The 21777-nt window shown below is 40.9% G+C and overlaps 1 protein-coding gene across 1 annotated transcript; it reads left to right on the forward strand.

Annotated features, from left to right (window-relative positions):
* Positions 1–16329: 16329 nt before the first annotated feature.
* LOC128369163 (rho-related GTP-binding protein RhoU-like) lies at positions 16330–18232 on the forward strand. Its single transcript, XM_053330158.1, has 4 exons — positions 16330–16600; positions 16751–16809; positions 16979–17008; positions 17741–18232. Exons 1-4 carry the CDS (start codon positions 16330–16332, stop codon positions 18230–18232), a joined length of 852 nt encoding a protein of 283 aa, XP_053186133.1.
* The last annotated feature ends 3545 nt before the right edge of the window (positions 18233–21777 follow it).

The raw sequence follows: 21777 nt of genomic DNA on the forward strand, positions 1-21777 counted from the left end.
CATGCCCTGAGTGATGCGAGGAAGAGCAAGGCATCAAACCAACGCTGCCAGGGAGGAGGAGGATGAGGAGGGGGGGAGGGGGGGGGGTTGCACACCAATCTAGGCTAGTATTAGAAAGGCACAAGGAAATGGAAGGTTTTGAATCAGCACTTTCTCAAGTGAGAGATGCTTTTACGCACGCCTCCCCGAGTCCTCAATGATGTTTACACACAAAACACAGTGGTCGGCATGATAAAAAAAACTAGTGTAATAATCATTTAGGGAATTACAATTAATCTGTACTACTCAATAGTGCGTTTATGGCTGCTTTTATTTATTTATATGATAAGTCAATAGGTTGGTTTTGCCTCCATGTTTTCTCTTTTGGAGACCCATGATTCAGAACTGGACTGGACTGTCTTCTTCTGTCTGGTTCAGCCTGCTTTACCTGCTGAATCGCAGAGATCAACAGGCTCCTTTGTGTCCAGATCAGATTACTGTGGCCAGCTGCTGGAAGAGGGGGCCACAGGCCAGATCCGCGGCTCCCTAGGGCTCTTCAGGGCTCCCCGAGGCTCCCCACGGCTTCCCACGGCTCCCCGAGGCTGCCGGTCCGGGCTGCTGTCTCATTTGCATGCGTTGCTGTTACTGGAGACGTGCTGAGCTTAAGTTTATGGGAAGAGTGCCGCAGTAATTACATGGGGGGCCCAGAGACGCGCCTGAAAGTGTGTGTGTGTGTGTGTGTGTGTGTGTGTGTGTTTGTGTTCGTGTGGTGGGGGTACGCTAGAAGTGTGTGTGAGAGAGGGAGGGGGTGGTGCGAGTGTGTGTGCGTGCGTGCATGCGTGCGTGCGTGCGTGTGTGTGTGTGTGTGTATGTGCAGAGACACTGGGGACCTAAGGGGGGAGGTAAAGAGAGAGCTGTACGTGGCCAGTCGCGTGCCAATGTTTATGAAAACACATCTGCCGCGCACCCCGGGGTGACGCATCCACAACATATGCGGGTCCCTATGAATAAAATCGATAATTCAACAACTGATACTGTGCGCGACACGTTTACTCACAACAAATACACATGTTAGCTCTGAGGAGTGATCAACCTGCCAGGATGATGAAGAGCTGCAGGGTTAAACAAACACACCGACACAAAACTTCATAAATATGATGGAGGCTATTATAAGATTATTATAAGGGATTATTACTCAGAAAGCAAAGCTGAAAGGGAAAAGCTCACTGTTGGTATTTCTACTAATATTATAGATTGGTAGGAGATTTAAATACTAAATAAACTCATTATAAACTCCATGAGCCACACATGCTCCTCTAAATATATCATAGTGAATTTAAATAGTAATACATAACCTATCTATGTTGTACAGATACCTGAATATACATAATAAGCCTTTATAAATGTATTTCATGACTCATTAGGCTACATAAAAAACAAAGTGTAAACAGGAAGTGAATGGTTTGATGAAGATGTAGGAATAGATAGATGGATGGATGGATGAATAGATAGATAGATAGATGGATGGATAGATTGATAGATGGATAGATGGATAGTAAGTAGAAGGATAGATAGATAGGTAGATAGGTAGGTAGGTGGATGGGTAAGTACAAGGAAGGAAGGAAGGATGGGTGGATAGATGGATAGATAGATAGATGGGTAAGTCGAAGGAAGCAAGGAAGAATGGATGGATGGATAGATAGATAGATAGATAGATAGATAGGTAAGTAGAAGGAAGGAAGGATGGATAGATAGATAGATAGATAAGTAGAAGGAAGGATGGATGGATGGATGGATGGATGGATGGATGGATGGATGGATGGATAGATAGATAGATAGATAGATAGATAGATAGATAGATAGATAGATAGATAGATAGATAGATAGATAGATAGATAGATAGATAGATGGATGGATGGATGGATGGATGGATGGATGGATGGATGGATGGATGGATGGATGGATGGATGGATGGATGGATGGATGGATGGATGGATGGATGGATGGATGGATGGATGGATGGATGGATAGATAGATAGATAGATAGATAGATAGATAGATAGATAGATAGATAGATAGATAGATAGATAGATAGATAGATAGATAGATAGATAGATAGATAGATAGATAGATAGATAGATAGATAGATAGATAAGTAGAAGGAAGGAAGGAAGGAAGGATGGATGGATGGATGGATGGATGGATGGATGGATGGATAGATAGATAGATAGATAGATAGATAGATAGATAGATAGATAGATAGATAGATAGATAGATAGATAGATAGATAGATAGATAGATAGATAGATAGATAGATAGATAGATAGATAGATAGATAGATAGATAGATAGATAGATAGATAGATAGACTCTTTATTGATCCCAATGGAAAATTCAGGTTTCCAGCACCTCAATGTAAATATAAAAATGATAAAGCAACAAACAACAGACATTAAAGAGTAAATTAAGAAGTATAAAGGTGAAATAAAGCAAATAGCAAGATGAGAAACCAAATGTAATGTCTACAAATAAGGATATACCATTTAATCGACAGGCCTTATGATCGGAGATAGAACGGAGAACCTTAACCAATGCTAGGCTGCATCATCACGATGGCCATGCTGGTAGCAGTTGACCACTATTGGATGGATTGCCATGAAATCATGTACAATTATTCATGATCTCCAGAGGATGAATCCTTTTGACTTTTGGCGATCCTCTGACTTTCCATCTAGCGCCACCAGCAGGTCCACATTTAAGTTTGTTCATGTCCAAACACCCTTCAAAGCCGATGACATCCCCTCCATCCCCTGCTTTACTGTGTGTGGAGAGTTAATTAGTAAATGTGAGCTCGCTAACACGCCAATCTAAGATGTTGAACCACGACTTTTATAACTGCTAAGCATCGACTTGTGAGCATGTTAGAGCAGTGCCTCTCAAAGTGGGGTCCCAGGGGTCCTTGAGGGGGTTCCTTGGGATCGCCCAGCAGAAAGGAGAATGATTTACTTTCACTATAATCCGTAAGTTACACAATGACAGGATGTGTGACTCTGTTGGTCCTGAGTTTCATACACTTTCTGTACTTAATCGTCTTAGAGCAAAAATCGTATCAAATGGCGGCTCGTGGTCTAATCTGGTCCTTGATGTTAAACATGGTGGCATTTAGTGAATTACAGAGACACTTTTTCTCAATTCTATTATAAATACTAATTATATACAGTATGTACTTTATACGAATACTCTTAATATAAGAGTATAAGCTTCTGTTTTTGGAGTTAGTATAAAATAAATCAACATACTTCATTTTATACTAGCAGGACTTTACTAAAACCTGACAAAAAGTAGTAGTTTGGAGGGGTTCTTTTGCTTGTTGCACAGCTGTTCACTATCACTTTTAATGTTGTCCAGCTGTGAGTAGCTCCTCCATTTCCATTGTTTGCGTCGCATAGTGGGAGAACAGTGTCCACAAACAGCACAGGCGAAAAGTCAAGCACTTTTCAGTCGAGTATACTTCATTTAGTCACTTTTCCGGTGTTAAAACACTACAGACTTAAACCCTGATTACAATTCATGTTGTGTGGATTCTGAACACATCTTTGTTTTCCTTTCATTCATTCACTATCTCTTGTTCTGGATGCTCACTGGATGCGTGGCTGCAGACTTAAAACTCTCTGCCGACGGATTTTATTGGACCATAAGACAATAAAATGAAACACAATAAAATCATAAAACAATAATCTGTTCTCTTTTCTATGGAGGACACTGACATGACCAGCACCTTTCCTTTGGTAGGCAATCTTTTATATATCTTAAACACCACATGCCCAAAAGCATGTGGACAAACCTCACCCTTAAACTCATACATGATTAATGTGCATGTGTCATTTCCCAATCAACAGGCTCCAATCTGCTGCTGTAACTGTCTCAACTCTTCCAGGAAGGCTTTCTACCAGATTGTAGAAACTGGCTGCAGGAATTTGCTCCCATTCACTCCACAAGACTATCGGTAAAGTTCACGTTAGGTGATAAAACCTGACTGAAACCAAAAGATAAGTTCTGTTATCATCGATATGTCTATTAGTTCTAAATCAATCAATTTAAAGGTGCAAACATGTAATTTGCAGTTGACTGATTGTAGTGATGTTATCAGGGTTTTCTTGGTATCAGCGTCAGACTTCAGACTTATAAAAGATAAAACTGGTAGTTTGGGCAGTTATGAAACACAAGATCAAGTATTATGAGAAGTTTAAAATCACTATTTTGGGGTGATATCTCAGCCTCTGCTTCTTAGAGTCTCACCGTTCTTTCTTCAACACAGCATAAAAAAAAATATATTTGAATTTAATTTTTTTCTTTCATCAAATTACATCACAACCAAAAAAAAGTTACTCTGGATAAAGTGGTAAAGTATAGGATGATGCCCTAGTGTCTACTGTGGTGGCTGAAGTGTAACTATGCCATCAAAATCCATTATCATGCATATATAAGAAAACTGCTTTTGAATAGCTGTCCACTGTAGTGACCACTATGTGTGAAAGGGTTCATTTGTTTCTCAGAGGCACTGACATTTAGATTGGGTTACTAAGATGCTGTAGTACCACTTAAGCTAGGAAATGTCAATAAACTGACAAATTCCCACCACAATATACCAAAGCCCAATGTGACATGTTGGATTGACTAAAAGTCCAAAAACATCAAATTTACTGATATAAAACTGAGAATATTTGCATATTTCAGAAGCTGGATAAGGTGTTTTTTTTAAATTAGCTTGTTAAATGATAAATATTCTGTTTCAGCACTCGCCCAAACTGTGAAGAAACAACCCCAGACTAAAAGACTGTTGGCCATATGATAACAAATAAAACACACGGGTGATTTGGGCCCTTTCTTTGATAAAGAAGGGGTACAACTCACCATTTATCGCACTCAACTCAACTATTTTTATACCATCTAGGCCAAATTGCCTTGATGAATGATTAGAGAGTAAATGGAGGAAGTCCAGCACCCCTCCCCTCTCTTTCTCTCTCTCTAACTCTCCCTCTCTATCTCTACAACCATGAGCATCTGCCCAGAAATGAACAGATGTAGGCACCTGCGTTGTGGGCCCACATATGCGCACATGTCCCCCTCCCCAAACCCCCTTTCAACCTTCCATGGGACCCAGAGCCCACCACAATGGGGAGAGATCAGGGATGCAGTAACCAAATACTGCCTATCCCCCCAGGACACTCGCTCTGTTAGAGGCATTGTCACCAGTTATATCAAGTGGCTGCACCAAACAATCTGCTGTATGACTGCTCATTTGAGACATAACATAATTCAGAGGGACAGAGGAGGGAGGAGGAGGAGAAGGAGGAGGAGGAGGGGGGCTGGGTGGTGTACAGAGGTGGCTGCCTGGATAATTTCTATGGCTCGAATATGAAGTGGTGGGTATTTTAAACAAGTGGTCTCAGGTTTTCTTGCAGTTGGGCTTCGATTGAATTGAATCCAATCTTGGGATAAGTGGCCGTTGGGCTTGTTTGGAGGGCCCGGGGGTGGCAGGTGCTAGCTGGGGTAGGAGGATGAAAGAGAGGCTTGTCGGAGCAGGGTGGGTACAAGACCAGGTTACACATAAAAAGCCTTGTTTTTGTTCCGAGAAAAGAGGTCCAACAGCCCACCGGTAGAGCAGCGGCGGATAATGGCGCCATAATAGCCCCCATCCCTATCTCTCAGCTGCCGCTGGACGACAGAGGATCCACACGCACCTGTTGTCGTCCCCCTATTGTGTCCAGCTAGCGTTAGTGTGCTACACCTCAGGAATGCTCCCCATCCAGAGGCCGGCCTGCCCGTCCCAGGAGAGAGCTTAGCCACGGTGGGATGAGGGGAGGGTGTCAGGAGTGTGTGTGGAGGAGCTGGAGGGGCACGGGAACCAGCAGGGAAGCTTTAGAGGACAAGGCAAGGAAAAGGAGGGGAGGTGGAGGTGTGGGAGGGAGGGAGGGAGGGAAGGAGGGAAGAAGGGAGGGAGGGAGGGAGGGAGGGTGCGTTCCTCCAAAGCCAGTGTCCTCTCTCCTCCTCTCCAGGGGCCTGTCCAGAGAGCCCTGTCCTAAATCACTGGCCCCAGGGGGAAGGCTCTCCATTGTGAAGAGATGGCCCCTGCAAGCTGGGCCGCCAGCTGCCACTGCTGCAGCGTCATGCCCCCCCTCTCACACACACACACACACGCACACACACACTCTCACACTCACCTCCTCCCAGTATCCCCTCCACCTTCAGCACCATGACAATGCTCCCTGCGGCCAGGGCCACAGGCCAGCGGAGAGCATTAAAAAGGAGTTGGAGGAGACTCTTGAGAAAGGCCACGGCAGAGCAACACGTTTTTTGTACGAACATTAATGATGACAAACTCGGAGCAGGGTTACGGTGCGCGACACGGTAACCTGGACGAAGAGGACCCCCAGCCCCCTCTGAATGAAATAAACTGCTGAATGACAGAAAGAGAGATCATAATTTCTACGTAGTCGTAGTCGAAGAAGTAGTAATTTATTTCGGTCCTCAATAAGAAGAGATGAATGCACATAAGGCATTTGACTCAAGAGGTGAAGGATTATTATATCGACTTATAAGCAACTCCTTTACTGCTAGATTCAGGCTATCCTCTGTTGTTTTTAGCCCTGTGAGCTACACATCCTCACAGCTATTTGACAAGTTAATCCCTTTGACATTACATTACATATACATTTATTTTATATATCTGTCCTTTACCCCCCCCCCCCCCCCCCCAAACATACCTATTCCCCTGAATTCATACTGGCTCTCTCTACTTTCAAACAACCTTTGGATACAGTTGGGAAGTGAATTACTTTGTGATATGTACATTATCTGTGCAGTTTTTGAGATAAACTAGACCACAAGATTTTAAATCATGTAAGTTAACTAGTGAGTTTTCCTTTGTAGCATTAAAATTGGATTAGTGTTGGTTTTGTATGTGTTTCCTCATACCTCTATACAGTAAGTAATGTACGGAAACTACCAGAGAACAATACAGTATATATATAAAGTTCTGATTCAAGATATCTTTAGTTTTATATTATATTGCAATGGTCTTCAATATTTTTGTTTTTCCATTGGGTATTAGCACTTTCCAACATTATTTGCGATTAATTATCATGCCCAGTAATTTATTTCCACGCAGTCTTTGTATTTCAACATCATTGACGATACCCAAAATTATAAACTTTAATATCAAACCAGTCCTCTAAGACTTTCTAGTCCCTTTCCGTTGTATTCAGAAGCTGTTACAAACGTTTCCCAGAGCAGCAGATAAAGCACTTTCAACACAAATATCACTTATATACAGTATAAACAGTTTAGGGCCCAGCACAAGTAACCTTCAACTAATCAGATTTGATTATTTATTTGAATATTTTGATATCTGTCATCAAGGTAACCTCTTAGCCATGAATGTGCTATCCCTTTTATCCCTATCTCTCCAAGTATCCTTTACGTGATACATATACCAATTGAGTGCTTCATTCGATGCCCATCATGTAGCTGCTGTGATAATGGGCCGAACGCTTGCTGTTGGTTGGCTGTGAGGAAGTCCGTACAAATAGTCATATTTTCCAGCTTTGGGTGAAATAAAGGATCGATCGCAGGGATTGTTTGGCGGGAGACGTTTCGATACTACTTGGTATTGATTTATTTCGGTCAATACTTTAAAGGTACCGAGTACTGATACTCAGCCCTGATCGATAGTATTCAATGCTTTAAGTCTATAAACATCTTCACAGTATAGTCCTCGTTGTTCATTGCACTAGATATCTTCTAACCTGGTCCATCATTGCCATTGAGGTGAACCTAGTTGGTCTAATGCCATACTGATGGTCACTCAATAAACTGTGCTGCACTAATAGATTCTCTAAAACATTTTAAAGAACTGGGAAGCAGAGAAATTGGTCTATAATGGAAGAATAGATGTTGTTGTACTGTCTTCTATAATTAGGAATGACTTTTGCTGTTTGGAAGGATTGACTGCAGATATATGTCAAGAGTACACATTTATATGACTACATACACTACATGTATCGTACATATACTACTATATTACATACAATTATATTTTTTACTGATGACATTTCAATTTCAGTTTAACCAGTTTAACTTTTTTGTTCTCATCATCAACACCCCTAATAAAGTAGAGTAGGAGTTTTTATCAATAGTATCTTCATCTACACCAGTGGTCACCAACTGGAGAGCCACTGCCCTTCATTATTTTAGTTGTCTCCCCACTCTAACACACATTATTCTAATAGTTAACTCATTATCAAGCCCTTGACAAGCTTCAGCTGCTTGATAACGACCTAATTATAAGAATCAGGTGTGTCAGAGTGGGGTGATACCTTAAACATGCAGGGCAGGAGCTCTCCAGGTGCCACTGATTGGTGACCACTGATCTACACCGACCTTTTTTCTCATCTTCACAATCTCATTTACTAAACTATATCCAACATTTACAAAATAACCATTCAATTCTTAATCTTAATCTTAAACTAATTTGACTTTTCTACAACCCTCTCCATGTCCCTTGAGTGTTACTTCTTCACTGCTCCAATAGTTTATTCCAACACTCCTTCTTATTAGATCTCATAATACTTATTAACTTATTTTATATGTCTCATATGTGTTTTCTTTTTCTTCTTTTGTTATATGTTTCTAAATCTTTATAATACATTTCTTTTTACACGCGTCCTCTATCCTTTTAATCATCCTCCTTTGTCAGTTTTCATAATGGACGGTTTCTTTCATATAGTACAATGAATGTGGACAAAAAAGCCTCATAGGATCATCATTAGCATAAACCTCTATCCAGTTTTGTTTCCTTAGGTCCACCTTGAGGGCAGTGATGGCTTCTGGTGCTCTGTATTGAATCAGTGTTAGACCTATTTTCATTTTTTTTTTATCTTAAAAAAAAAAATGCTGAAAAATAGCAAAAACAGGAAGGTCATCTTTCTCATTCATAGTCTACCCATTGGTTTGCTTGCCATTTTATTTGCTAGTATGTTGTCTATCAATCTAGCAGTGTCTGCATATAATCACAGGAAAAAGGCTTCTGTCCTTTTGTGTCCATTTGGGTTTAACAAATCAATATTAAAACCATTACATACAATTTGCACCTTTCAGTTTATCAAACATACCAGCTAATTTATCCTTGAATGCATCGAAATGGTCTATGGTTAAACATTCTCTAATATTTGCGTAGTGTGATTGTGCAACACTTACTGCACATTGTAGATTATACTCAACAGGATAAGGAGGCTTGATTGAAGATACAGCACTTGATCGTCATGTGGATACTCCAGATGAAAAGTTCTAGCTGTTCAATCCCAAATGCAGGTTGTGGATTTCTAATCGTTTTACTTCCACTGACAGCAGCACAGTCAGCTCGTGAGAATCATTTTTATGTTCAATCAAATCAGACCCAGACTTTAACCCTATGACTCAAACCATAAAACTAGCAAAGTCCATGTTACTTTCAGCAGACTCTGGCCAGCAGATATTGGTCTCCTCAAGTCAGATTTATTAGGGCCTGAGCACTGAATGGTGAAAAGTAGGTATATGCGCATGTTTTGCCATCAAACGGAAAGGTGGACTAACTCCACCAGACGTTTTCCAATTCCTAACCCTAACCCTAACCCCCAAGTTTTATATGCTTGACTGGAGTCCAGGCTTGAAGATGTCGCTGTCATAGTGGAACCTACTGAAAATGGGAAGTGTCATTAGTGGGTGTTCTGTGGTACAACATAGTGGACATGAGAAGTGATATACAATAAAAATCATGAAACATCTGATATTTATTAAAATGCACATGTCAGGACACCTCCAATAAATATAATGCTGTATGAACCTTTACATACTGTTCAGGTCAGATTTGACCCGTTTTGACAATTGACAAAACAATTGTAAAAACACCCCAAATGTGAAAATGTCAAAATTTGATGAATTTTCCTAAAAGAGGCCCAAAATGCACCAAAATGAAAAATGTATATGTGCTACTAATGTTTGTCCATTGAGGCTGTTCTTGGTTAAATTATCTCCGTATCCATGTCCATGTGTTTTAGTGAAATGAATAGTTAATAGTTTTAATAAGATAGTAGTTATGAGGATTTCTTTTTATGGTGTAGCAGTGAAGACTGATGGCTCTAATGGTTATACAATAAACCCCACAGCTCCATAAAATACATTTAAATCATTATTGCTATGTTATATTTTCATGTCTGAGGTAAAATAGGACATGATATTGTGTGATAGGAGATTTTTAGTGGTGTAAAACCTAAAAAATACACTCTCTCTGCTCTCTGAAACATGAATCAAGGTTTAATCACATTTATTGATCAGTCAGATCGACTATTGATGCTTTCTAAACACATCTGTGCCTCAAAATTTTTATGAGGAGATTCTTAAACCGGGTCAAAACTGACCTGGAGCATACTGTGAGGGTGTAGAATATTAACAGTATGTAAGGGTTAAAGACTAACTTGTGTAGCACTGCCTAGTGACAACAGGAAATGAGTCAGTTATACTTATACTTTTATGCTTTTTTTCTAGCACCATAAACTGAATACTTGAAGTCATAGTTATCTCCTACATGCAATCTGCAATATTCATGAAACTGCACAGTCACGGGCCACTTCATTAGGTGCTCCTGTGCAATTTAATTCAATCCAATAAAACAGCTCTGCTTTAAATTCGACTTTTTTGAAGTTTATACATGTTTAGTTTTTATTAACACAGTCAAAAAGGCAATAATTCTACTTTATGTTTATTATAGAGGTCATACGAAGTGCTGGTGGTGTACTTACGTGCAGTAATTAACTGGTGTTGCTAATATTTTTCCCCCTCATGTATGTTAATGGAGTGGGAAAAGTATTAGGAACACCATTCAATATAATGCAGGCTAATACACCTCCATCACCACTATGACCTCAGTTATAAACATAACGTAGAATCATCGCCTTCTGCACAGGTGCAGCTCCTCACATTTCCAAAAATGATTCCAAAATTTCCAAATAGCTGACCACATATTGGCATCTAAATGGTTACTTTCTCATCTGAAAAAAAAACATTAAAATGTTATTAGGCCGGCTGACTTTGGACAGCCAGTGGTGCAACTTCATCAGTCAGTCAGTCAGTGATTAACAAATATTCAGCTGTGGGTTTTTTAGGAAAAGCAACAGAAGAAGGTTCCTTGTTTCAAGACAGATGAGCATTTATAATTTTTACGGTTTGTGTCGATGGTTTTAAAACATCACTTAGTCTCTTCTTTCCTGTTTAGTCAGAGATACAATTTTTCACTCACAGTGCTGTGCTGCCTCATCAGACGTAACTGTTTCAGTTTCTTTAAATAGACACATTCACTGGCTCTTTTTTTGTGCTCTTTTTTTAATTTTATCCCCCCACTGCCAACGTCACCGCCGCAGAGGATTTTCCCATCCATAGCAAAGGGAGGCGTGCTCCATTGTTGCAGTTTCTAATGATGATTGTAATGATGGCTTGTCCATCTTTGATAAGAAACAGCACGCCCCTCATTAAAGGGCCCAGGGCCCCGGTTCTCATGGCTGCCGGTCCCTCCACAGAGTCGGACAGCAGGCGAGGGGAGGCGAGACGACACCCGTGGCACACGCCTGTTGACCGAGCCACAAAGCAAAAGTGTGTGACACTCGCCCCACCCCCGCCGGTCCCATTGTCCTCCTCGTGGGTCCCACAGACAAGACCAATCCTGTTACCCTCCCACCCTTCACCCCCCCCTCACCCACCCCTCCTCATAACCACAAAAACCACAACACACACACACACACACACACACACACACTTGTATTGCTGCCCAACACACACTCCCCTTCTTCCTTTCCCTCTCTCCTTCACAATCAATTTTACCAATCAGCTGATCTCTCTCTTTCTCACACATCCATCAAGGGTTGCCCTCATCGCCTTCTCTTCCCACCCTCACCCCTGCTTCACCCCCCACCACCACCATCAGCTGCTACGTAAGGTGGAAATCCATCATTGTGTGTAAAGAAGGTGCTCGTGCACGCTGCTCTGCTATTACCATACACACATACACTTAGTGGGGTGTGTTTGAGAGAGGGGGGGTGATTGGTCCAGGAGGTGGTGGTGGTGGTTGGCGTGTGAGGGGCTGGGGGGTGTTTGGGAGGTGGGGGGGGGGGGGGGCTCTAATTCACTGATTCACATGCAGACAGTATTTCTTGGTGGTGTTGGAGGAGGTGGGTGGGGCAGGTGGGTTGGGTCTGGGTTTTAGAGATGCTGGATGGTGGTGGTGATGGTCGTGGGACGAGGGAAGAAGAAGAGGAGGAGGAGGAGGGAGGGAGGCACGGGGTGATGTGAGGGGAGGGGGGTTGCCGCGGCTGCCGGGGTCAGGCCTGTGTGTCCTGGGAAAGTTGGGTTCTCCATTTAAATCTGCACATGTTGCGGCCTTCTGGTGGCTGCGTGAATGTGCACGGTGACAGATGGCCCCGGCCCATAACTATAGAGTCCGAGCACCCGGTCCCCCGAGGGTAGATAGAGAGAGAGAGAGAGGGAGAGAGAGAGAGAGAGAGAGGGAGAGAGAGAGAGAGAGGGAGAGAGAGGGTGCAGGGGAAGAAGAGGAGAATGTATCGCTCAGCTGATCCCATCAAAAAGAGAGATGAGGGAAAGAGGAAAGGCAGAGCAAAGAAGGAGGAGGAGGAGGAGGAGGGGGATGACAGTGTGTGTTTGTGTGTTTGTATCTGTGTATGTGTGTGTGTGTGTATTATAAAGGGGGGGGGGGGGGGCAGGGGCTGGTCCTTAATCCCAAACTCTAAATTGAGTTAATGTATTTGCCTGGTCTGCAAACTCCAAAAGGAGGCCCAGGGTCCCCAAAGATTCTGATTAGGTGTCTAGTTTATCAGATGTTGGAGGAGGAGGAGGAGGAGGGGGACTGTTTGTACATGAGTAGAATAGGAGCTTTGTGTATTATGTGTGTGTGTATGTGTGTGTGTGTGTGTGTGTGTGTGTGTATGCTGACAGGGTTTATGGGTTTGTGGGTTTTGTGCCAACATACGAAGCTGCCCAACATCTCCATTCACAGAGTTGGTAGATCTCTGTTGTCTCTCGCTGACTCTTCGTTAATCCTGTTAAGTAGTGATGTCAGCGCCTGGTTAATGGTTATTTTTAGCAGTTTTTACACCGAGGAAGACGAGCAATGAGAGATAGTTAGATCTTGTGTGTTTGTGTCTCTATGAGGACCTTTTTGTGTTTTTTAAGACCTGGATGTTTTTGTCAGGCCTGTATCTCATCAAAGGTTAAGATGAGGAGAGGCTAAGCAGTGTTTTATATCAGTGAGAGGCCTGAGAAGTAAAGCAGGGCCAGTTTTCCCAGGACATTTCAATTGGGTGGGTGGGGGGGATGCTTGAGAGGAAACACAGGCCTTATGTTATATTTATTTCATTGAATTCATTAAAATATATTAATTTGATTTATAACACTGTTTTGGATTGTATACTCATTTGACTAAAAATGACTCATATGTGAAGATACTAAAGACATACTTTACTTGTTATCCATAGATGATAAACAGCGGCCTGCTTCATTTGTAGTTCATTGAAAGTCTGCAGCCTTAAAAAATAGCGACAACACAGAATTAGAGCATAGATTGTCAGTGTATTTGGTGAAATAGGCTGAAGCTCAGTTATTATTCACACAGTTAAAATACGGAAATTGAATAAAATTGTTTCTAAAATTTTAAATCGAGAAAAAAAGTCAACTTAAACCGAATCAGATCAAATTCCAGTTGAGCCAGTGACTTCTTGAGATAATCAGCAGATACAACTGAAAATGTTTCCCAATAAAAACACACCAAAGTGAAACTAGGAGACACAAACCAGGTTTCTCTGATCCCCTTCCCCGGTTACAGAAACCAGGTTTCCCGTTTACGCGACTGTTAAGAAGTCAGCTTTCTGGAGAAACTATAACCCGACTAATTGATTTCATGTAAATGCACTGATTGTTTCTGAAAAGACAGGTTGCTTGTCAAACCACACGCACACACACACACACACACACACACACACACACACACACAACAATTCAATCCACCTCCATTATTTGGGTAGCAGCAGAAGAGTTATGTTTATGGATATCTCAAATCTGGGAGAATGACTATTTATTAACCTTTAGTTTACTGTGAAAGACTATTAAAGAGTAACCCTCAATTGCAATGGTGTTGAAAAACAACAACAACACAAAACAATATTATAGATTATATAGGTAGATAAATAGAAGAAAAATAAAACAATGAATGAATGCCAATAAACTGATTTTCAATCAATTAAAACATGGTCTGAAATAAGGCTGTAGTGGTGGTAAAGAATCTCATTTAAGGCCTTTTGCAGATTAGGATAAGGTGTGATGTAAGAGAAAGACATTTTTCCTATTTCAGTTCTGACTAATAGCGTGCAAAGCAACAAACTGTACGGTGAGCGAGTAACAATATTTACTATTTGCATAAAAAAAGAGTTATTTGGTGATTTGTGTGGACTTCATGATCACGAAATGTACGTGTGAGCGAGTGTGTGAAACGGTGTCTTGTTCTCTGCTGGTGTGTATGGTTTCACTCCCACTCAATGTGTGTTTTTGGTGCTGTTCAATGCATGGCAACACATTCTGCCTCCCACACACACACACACACACGCACGCACGCACACATACACACAAACACACAAACACACACACTCACTCCTGCTCTTTCTCCATGGTGTCGCTCTGCAGCCTCCTGGAGAAGTGAAGACATGTGAAGACGGAGGAGGGAGATGCTGGTTTTGTGATGCTATTTGCTCATCTCGGCTTTGATGCAAGAATAAGATGTAAAATTATATCGAGATATCTGTCAAAAACAGGACTATCAATGCAGGATTTGTCAGTGTTGTCTAATCTACAGCCACTATAATGCCTGAAATGTATATTTATCTTCTATATTTTTGAATAAACTAAAACAGTGGAGGGTGTCTGTAACAGATCAGTCATGTTTCAGGTATTTTCATTATATTGTTAAGCTCAGAAAAGCTGTTCTACAAAACAAGACACATCCTGCATGCTTTACATTTTAGGGTATAAAATTATCAATTCTTTATAATACCAGTGTATATCGGCTCTCAAATATGCCATATCAATCAAATTAGTGCTATCTTATTACACTTCAGGAAATTGTATTAAATAACTAAATGCAAAATGTAGTGATATGATGTGATTTTAGTTCAGTTCTCATTTACTGCATGGACAGATTTCTGTTTTTTCCACTGTGTTTACTGCAGCCTCCTCTCCTCTTTTGATGTTTTAATCTGTTTTCTTCCTGTTCCCCCACCCTAACCCCACAGACTCTCTCTCTCTCTCTCTCTCTCGCTCTCTCTCTGCTGTTTATTTGTGGCTGATGGTGACAGTGTTGAGAAATGATGATTCATGTTGCATTCAGTCCTACAACTGACGCGACTTCACCACTAGGAGGCGCCCGTCTTCCACCTAACCTGGACGTTGCTGGAATTCCCTATAAGCAGCCTGGTGGGAGTAAACTAGGGCTTGTTTGATTATAAAGATGTAATATTAGGACAGAAGCGGTGAGTCAGAACGAATTTACTAAGCATCTTTATATGTTATTGTCATTTATTCATTAATCTATTTATCTATTTTAATTGAAACTGTATGCACATGCAGCCCCATCTGTGAATATGTTTTAGGATTTAATGTAATTTATTGATACACACTGTCCTATATATATATATAATCAGTATTCGTGTGTTTTTGCAATGTTTTAAAATGATTGAAATTCATCCATTTATTGTTTTGCCCTTGCTGCAGAAAGAGACTCCACAAAACTTTATACATCTACTAAGTTTAGAGTTTTAATTCCTTCTTTTAACTGTGTAAATTGGCTAAAGAGAGAGACGTGGCCTTCTGTGTATTTTACTCCATGGGATAAATGTTTCCAGTGAGATTAGTTCATTTCACTTGGAAAGCTCTGCAGCTTCATATGGTGCTCTGCTCGATAAGCCTCTTAGGAATCACGACCACAGCAGATGTAGGGAGAATGCCAATCAGGAGCTCCTGCTGAGCGGAGAAACCCGACGGCTGTGCCACTGCGCGCTTCAAATCTCTGCCATGGTTCACATGAAACACATCTAAATATCTTTTGGAGCTTTAAGGTGGCATCTAACAACCAAAACAACAGCAGAAAGAAAACGAGAGTTGTCAAGAAGATGGAGAGTACAGGGAGGGTTCAGCAACTCTGAACTGTTACACCATACAACAACAGCAAAACTGTAATTGTCAAGTCTTGGGTAGAGTCATGCTCCCTCAGGATATAGGGAAGCAGAAGCCCTGCCGTGTGTCGGACCCGGTGTGCGGAAGCGACTGTCCTCCGGTTCCGAATCGGCGCGTGAAGAACCGGGATTTCCCTCTGAACGTGAAGCGCAGGCGGTCCGGCTCCGCACCTGAGCGCAAGGTAAACTGCGTCCTGGTTGGAGACGGAGCAGTGGGCAAGACCAGCCTCATCGTCAGCTACACCACTAATGGATACCCGACAGAATATGTTCCGACAGCGTTTGACAACTTTACTGGTAATCTTTCACAACCATGAAGCTGTTTTCTTAGGTTACCAATGTCAAGCCAGTTACATTAGTATATAACGTGTCCATACCTGACCTTTTAACTAATGAAGTGTGTAAATAAAATGCTTCTACACATAGAGTATGTTCTTATCTTCTCAGTGATGGTTGTTGTCGACGGAAAACCAGTGAGACTGCAGCTCTGTGACATGGCTGGACAGGTGAGCTGCGCCTTTTCCTCTCCAAATTTGACAGCATTTATTTATCTGAACTCACCTGAACACGTTGACAGCTGCTTAACAGGAGCATTCATTTAGGCTACAAGGAATCTAACCACATAGTTTTATTTTAACTTAAAACAAATTCTCTCCTCCTGCTTTGCCACGATAGAAATGGGGGCTTGTTGATGGATCAATCAATGTAAGTCATCAATTATCGATATTTGTCAGTAATTGGTGCCACAGTTAACAGTTTGCAGTCCTTGCTGTGTTTGTATTGGTTGCCCCCTGCAGACTGCTTTTAGTCCTTGACTCAAATCCTTTAAGACCCCTTTCAGTGTAATTTCCCCCAAATCCCGAGTAGTCATTTCACTCCACAGTTAACATCGCCCCCTGCAGGAATAAATAATGCTTGTATTTCAGACGTTTTGCCTCCTCTGTCACCTCAGTGCTCATTCACCTTCTTTTATTTTAGTGTATAGCTGTGCTATCCATTATAGTCTCAAATTTCCTTTACTTTAACATTGTGTAAGTCAAAAGCACAATACTCACTAGAGCACCAAATATACATTAATCCTACACTGCAAATAGTCCCCAACAAACTACTTCCTGCTGTTAGCTAACAACTGTAGTGACCAGCTGTTTTAGGAAATGACTGAGCCTTTATTTTAAAAAAAGAAATTAACTATATATTTGTGAGTTGTTTTCAAAGATTCACATGTTCAGTTGGAGCCAATGTGTCAGGGGCTGATGGCCACAGACAGAGTAGAGAAGTTGTTAAACACAGAGATGGACCAACACAATGTTAGTTTTGGTCTTTCAAGGCATTTGTGGTCACTGGTCAATAAAAAAATATGCAGATCAATGCCAGTGTTATCCTTTCAGTTGCTAAATTGATTCTGATGTGGCTGCTCTGTTTCTTTGCTCCACGAAGGATGAGCTGGAGCACATCCGGCCGCTGTGCTACAAGAACGCTGATGTCTTCCTCCTCTGCTACAGCGTGGTCCGGCCCTGCTCTTTCCGCAACCTGATCAACAGGTGGGTGCCTGAGATCCGTCAGCACTGTCCCGGTGCACCCCTGATCCTAGTTGGCACCCAGGTGGACCTGAGGGAGGATGTCCAGGTACTGATCCACTTGGCTCAGAACCAGGAGCGACCAGTGGGCACAGAGGAAGGCCAGCAACTCACTCAGGAGCTCGGGGCAGTAAGCTTTGCTGAGTGCTCCGCACTGACCCAGAAGAACCTGAAGGACACTTTTGATTCAGCCATCTTGGCCAGCATCCAGCAAATGGACATTAGCAGTGTCCAGCAGCCACAGAGGCTCACTCTGAGGAAGAAGACGCCTGATAAGATCAAGAGCCTCTCTAAGACTTGGTGGAAGAACATCAACTGTCTGGTGGGAGAGCAGAGCTGTGAATTCAAGTGACACAATTTCAAACCTGGGTCAGATAAGGTTTGCAAATAACTTGGTTTGTTTTAATTTGCTGACAGAAGGTGCCAGATGGGCAAGGATTATCACAGGACAGTGCAAGTTCCATAAAGAGCTCAGAAAAGAAGGTTTATGACTCAAAGGTTTCCAGTTAAAAGCCTCAGACTGAAAGGAAATGTGTGAACAGGACAGAGAACACTTGTCCCAAAAAAATTTTAAACTGTGGCTCTGGTTGAAGAATTTGTTACATTTAGAGCTGTTCATTTACTAAAGACCTTACATTAATAACAGAGTAGAGATTGTAGAATTTGAGAGTAAGATGCTTTGTGGAAACTGTAAGATCCAGGTTTTTTGGGTGTTTTTTTTGGAGCTTGACTCATACTATAGTGACTAAAATTCATAATATCTTGGCCTCTGCTGCTTTAATGTTAACTATTCTTTTTAATGTTTCATCCCACAAGCCCCCAATTTAACAGAAGTGCAGCACTTTATCTCTACATCGAGTTAAACCTTTAATATGCTTCTAAAGTCGACCATCGACAATCAGCTGCTCGGTGACCTCCAAAAGCGGTGTGTGGTGGTTGCTGGGCTTTGTCACTGTAGCTGTGAGTCTTGTCCAAAGAGAAGGTTTATTGGTTTGTTTGTGTGTAAAAGTTGATGTGCAAAATGCTTTAAAAGTGCAGAGAGTGAATAAACTTTCCTAAACTATCAGCCCCTCCTGCATGTAGTCCTGGCTTGCACATTAAATGAACTTTGCACTTCTTTTCTGGGATTATTCCCCTCCTCCCTTTTCACATTTTTAGAGCTGTATTTTGCTTTGTCAGCTCCCCTGATTTATTTTTTTTCTTCTCTTTTTTAACTTTACAACTGCTGGAATGTGAAGAAGAGAAACAAGCAAAACCATAGGAAACTTGAAAAATTTGTGTTCGCTGCCTCACCTGAATCGTTCCAGATTTGTCCTGATATGGTTAACGCCCACCAGTCTGAGCCTCGCAGGAAGTTAAAACAAACACCACAAATACTATCAGACCCAGGTTTGGTTCGATGTACATGTATGTTGATGGAGATTTCAACTTGATTTTAACTTGATGTGTGTCTGGACATATACTCTTTGTCACTGTTATACCCCAAACATGATTAGTACTTTCTTCAACTGTTAGTTTGTAGGTTATTTAGCGATTTTATATATATATATATATATAAAAATATAAATATATATATTTATGGTTACTTTCATTGCCATTGCTGATCATGGAATATGTTCAGAAGCCTTGATTACATTCTTAACAAATCTGTATAGGATAATTTTATTTGTCTTCAATGAATGATTCCGATATCATTGAAATATTTTCACTGAATAAAACTTACGGATGTAAAATGTATTTATTAGAAACACTACATGCAAATACTTTAACAGCATCTGCCTGTTTCTTTAGTGCTCTTTATAAATCTCCGTACAAATATAGAACATGTTGGAGGGTTAAACGGGATCAAAAGCTGTTGATTGTCTCATCAGCTTTCAGATACTGAGCAATTAACATTAGAGCCCAACCATAGACTTACATTTAAATGCACCTACAGGCATAAAATGCATCTTTACTTCTTTAAATATAAATATTGGAGTCATGCATGCAGAGAGGTAAATTGCCCATAATCTCTGGGTAAGCTCAAGATCAATTTGCTCGGCTTTCCTCGCTGATTCAGAGTCGACCTGATGGATGATGGCTGAAGGCTTCTCTGGTCTGGCCGTAGCCTCCGCTAATAAAAGTGGACAGGACCACCTGGACTGGATTAGACCAGCATATGGAGCCTGATTCTCTCCTCACAGAGAACTCACATCTTGAAGAGCAGGAGAGGCAGATTCCTCCTCCTGTAAAGGTTTATCTAGTTCTTTTCTGCAAACATGCAAATAGTTTTACAGATAATAAAACTGCTCAATAAAGCTGAATTTGAAAGGAAACATCTCAAGACAGGTGACACATTAATGGAGTTAACAATAGCAGATATATATATACACACATATATACACACACACACATATATATACACAGCGGTTTGGCTTTAAACAGACACAAGATAATGTCATGAAGTAGCCCTTAAAATCATTGTGAAGAGAGCTAATGTTTTGTGAAGTATGTTGCGAAATAGAAAAAAGTCATTCAATATCAATGTGACGTATAATTTACAGAATTTAAAAGCGATCATTATAACCAATCCAATTACTAAATTAATTTACTAAGCATGTAGGATGTTTTGATTAAACATTTATATATTTTATATTAATTTCCTTGGTTTTATGTGATTTATCATAATTTTCAACAACAGGCTCTCCTGTTATGCCAAGCCTGCTAGGAGAGTTCAGGTAAGTTCAACAGGTGACCTTTGACCTGGCCTAAATTCCCTCACAGAGACACAGACTGCTTGACAGATTTTACAGACAGGTGTTGCTTCTCTTCATTCATCTCTGCAGATCACCTCAAGCCTTTCAGTCACTGAGTGAGTGTTTTTTTTTTTAGAGAGGCAAAATAAAAACTACTACGTGAATATCTTACCTAATTATTTTTTCTATTTTCATTGTAAGACATCTCAGACTCAGCTTGTCATGCTCAGTTTTACATCGTCAGACTTGGCTCAACTTTGATGTGTCTAAACTGTCGGCCTGTTTTGAGTCGTAAGTTTACATTTTACCTTGTCTTTTCATTTTTATTTTCTTGATATTTGTAGGCTTTGTTCAGGCATATGGCATGAATTCTTCCAATTTTTATTTATTTTTTAATTCAACCACATAACTATATAATACACTGTGTAGAAAAACGTGTTAAACCGAAATTCTTAGGGACACATATGTCCCCATTAAAACCAATGATAACTGCAAAATATGACTCTTTCATGCACTACTCCGTTCTGGCTTATTTTGGAGACTTCAAAATGGTAGTTTTTCTCTCTCGCCACCAGATGACGCCATTTAGCTCTATTTTGTCTATCGGAGAATACAATGCAGTTTTACCAAGTCCTGCTCGTACTATTTCATGAAGCACAGCAGACGAGTGAAAAATTTGAGTGCATTCAAAAAGACCAGGATGTGTTGGTATGCGTGTCAAAGTGTGGTGTGTGTATGTGTGTAGTGAAAAATAAATGTGTGGCACATAATGTCTAAATATTTCTCTCTCACACACACGCAACCACTTTCATTCATGCATTAACTCACAAACATTCACAGGTTGTCAAACTCAATAGGATATCATATCAAACGTTTATTAAGCTTTGAGCATTTAAAACGCAGCTGTATTAGCTAAACAAACTGGCATTTGACAGGTTAAAATCCTGAAAATGAATGAATATTTGATAGTTATTAACAGGACTGATGTGGGTTAAAAAATAATTAATTGAAAGTGGAAAATAAGATTAATTTATATTTTATGGCAGTCTTTTGACATGAACATTTCCTCCTAATGAGCCATGTGTAACATTTTCTGAAATAAGGCACAAGGGTTAAACCTGCACTAACCTGCACTGAGGCTCTGCACGTTAGCTGCGAAGCT

This window comes from Scomber japonicus, chromosome 2, assembly GCF_027409825.1.
Source record: "Scomber japonicus isolate fScoJap1 chromosome 2, fScoJap1.pri, whole genome shotgun sequence".
Taxonomy (NCBI): Eukaryota; Metazoa; Chordata; class Actinopteri; order Scombriformes; family Scombridae; genus Scomber; species Scomber japonicus.

Bases quoted from the DNA above. Each gene is read 5' to 3' on its own strand.
- LOC128369163 (XM_053330158.1), top strand. From the start codon at position 16,330: ATGCTCCCTCAGGATATAGGGAAGCAGAAGCCCTGCCGTGTGTCGGAC. The intron at 16,601-16,750 runs GTAATCTTTCAC...TTATCTTCTCAG, and splicing joins AGCGTTTGACAACTTTACTG to TGATGGTTGTTGTCGACGGA. The intron at 17,009-17,740 runs GTAAGTCATCAA...TGCTCCACGAAG, and splicing joins TTGTTGATGGATCAATCAAT to GATGAGCTGGAGCACATCCG.